The sequence below is a fragment of the Trypanosoma cruzi genome, genomic scaffold (assembly GCF_000209065.1).
Source record: "Trypanosoma cruzi strain CL Brener 1047053517019 genomic scaffold, whole genome shotgun sequence".
NCBI lineage: Eukaryota > Euglenozoa > Kinetoplastea > Trypanosomatida > Trypanosomatidae > Trypanosoma > Trypanosoma cruzi.
The window spans coordinates 6,464-7,721 of NW_001849424.1; the positions used below are offsets into that span (position 1 = coordinate 6,464).

Sequence of the window (1,258 nt, forward strand, 5' to 3'; positions counted from 1 at the left end):
TTTGCAGCCCCCTATAGCCCCGTCTAGGGCCGAGAACGGAAGTGAACGGGCAACTCTGCAGCGGGAATTATTGGAAAAGAACGGCATTATTCTTGATCTCCGCTTTGAGCGTGAGGCGCTGCAACTTAAGGTTGGACGTCTGGAGCGACACATTGAGGAAATAATTCAGGTAGACTCAACCAACACAAAACGCACGGGAACTTCACAGCAACGGAGTCGTGCCGAGGCGTTGGAGTCTTTGGTTGAAAATCTGAAGCTTGTTGTCGAGCGTCTTCAGAAGGAGAACAATGCGCTGAAGTCGAAGACTGTAAGTATGTCAAAGCACATGGATCTTGTGCGAGAGCTTCGTGAACTCCGGCGAAGTGAACAAAAACTCCGCGAGCATTCGGAGATGTTGACAAAGCGCCTCTTAGGCTCCGCACCTAGCGGAAGCGCCATGTCAAAACAACAAGTGACACTCCAGCGGAGGCTGCAGACGGCCCAAGCGACCATGGAGCAGTATGAGGCGGAAATGCTTGAACTAAAACAAAAGCTTGATGATCGCCAGCACGCAGTGGAAGGGAAGGAGTTCATGCCGTCTGGGCAAAGGCATCAGGAACAGTTGCCAGAGTGGGAAAATCGCCGCTTGGTGCAGCCAATTGAGACATGGTCTCAAGACCTGCCGCCGCCTCTGCCCAGCCCGCCGGTGACGCTCACCGGGGAAGATTCCTTTGGTTATCTGAAATAATTTTCTGCAGAGGATGGTTCATTGATTGTGGCATCACCGTATCGTTTGATGAGAGAATGAAAGAACATATAGATATAGTTATTGAGGGTGTAGTGTGTCTTCTTGGCGTCTCACTTTTTTTTTCTTTTTCTTTTTTCTTTTTTTCCCCTTCTACAGAAGAAGGCAGCGGTAACTGCAATAAAGTGCTGTAAACAGCAAAAACAACAAAAGGACTTATGATGCCGATGCAACGCATAAACTTTGGAGATCTAAACGACGGCATTGACTGGGTGAACGCCCTCCCCCCTCATATTGTTGCACAACAAGAACGTAACCTGGCCCTACGCGCGAGAGAGCAGCCGCCTTCCTTATTTATGACGTGGCCTCTTCCGGAGGACAGTTTCCCTGTCCCATCGTCAGTGCGAACGAGGCGAGAGCCTGAAGCCCGTGGTACAGGGGCTCAGGGCAGCATTAGTCGACGTGGCGTGACAAACTTGCAAGTGGGGACCGTTCGACCGCAACGGGGTAGAGCACAACTGAGTCAGACTTTCT

General features: G+C 50.9%; 2 protein-coding genes across 2 annotated transcripts, besides 2 other annotated features; both read left to right on the forward strand.

Moving 5' to 3' along the window:
* On the forward strand, nucleotides 1-727 carry Tc00.1047053436761.10 (hypothetical protein, conserved; the record flags this gene model as incomplete). The annotated part of the gene is made up of 1 exon (XM_797130.1): nucleotides 1-727. A coding segment is annotated over one exon (727 nt), but the record flags the coding sequence as incomplete, so codon positions are not given.
* Nucleotides 1-1,258: a sequence feature (heterozygous, Esmeraldo-like haplotype).
* Nucleotides 842-871: a microsatellite.
* On the forward strand, nucleotides 943-1,258 carry Tc00.1047053436761.20 (hypothetical protein, conserved; the record flags this gene model as incomplete). Its single annotated transcript, XM_797131.1, has 1 exon — nucleotides 943-1,258. A coding segment is annotated over one exon (316 nt), but the record flags the coding sequence as incomplete, so codon positions are not given.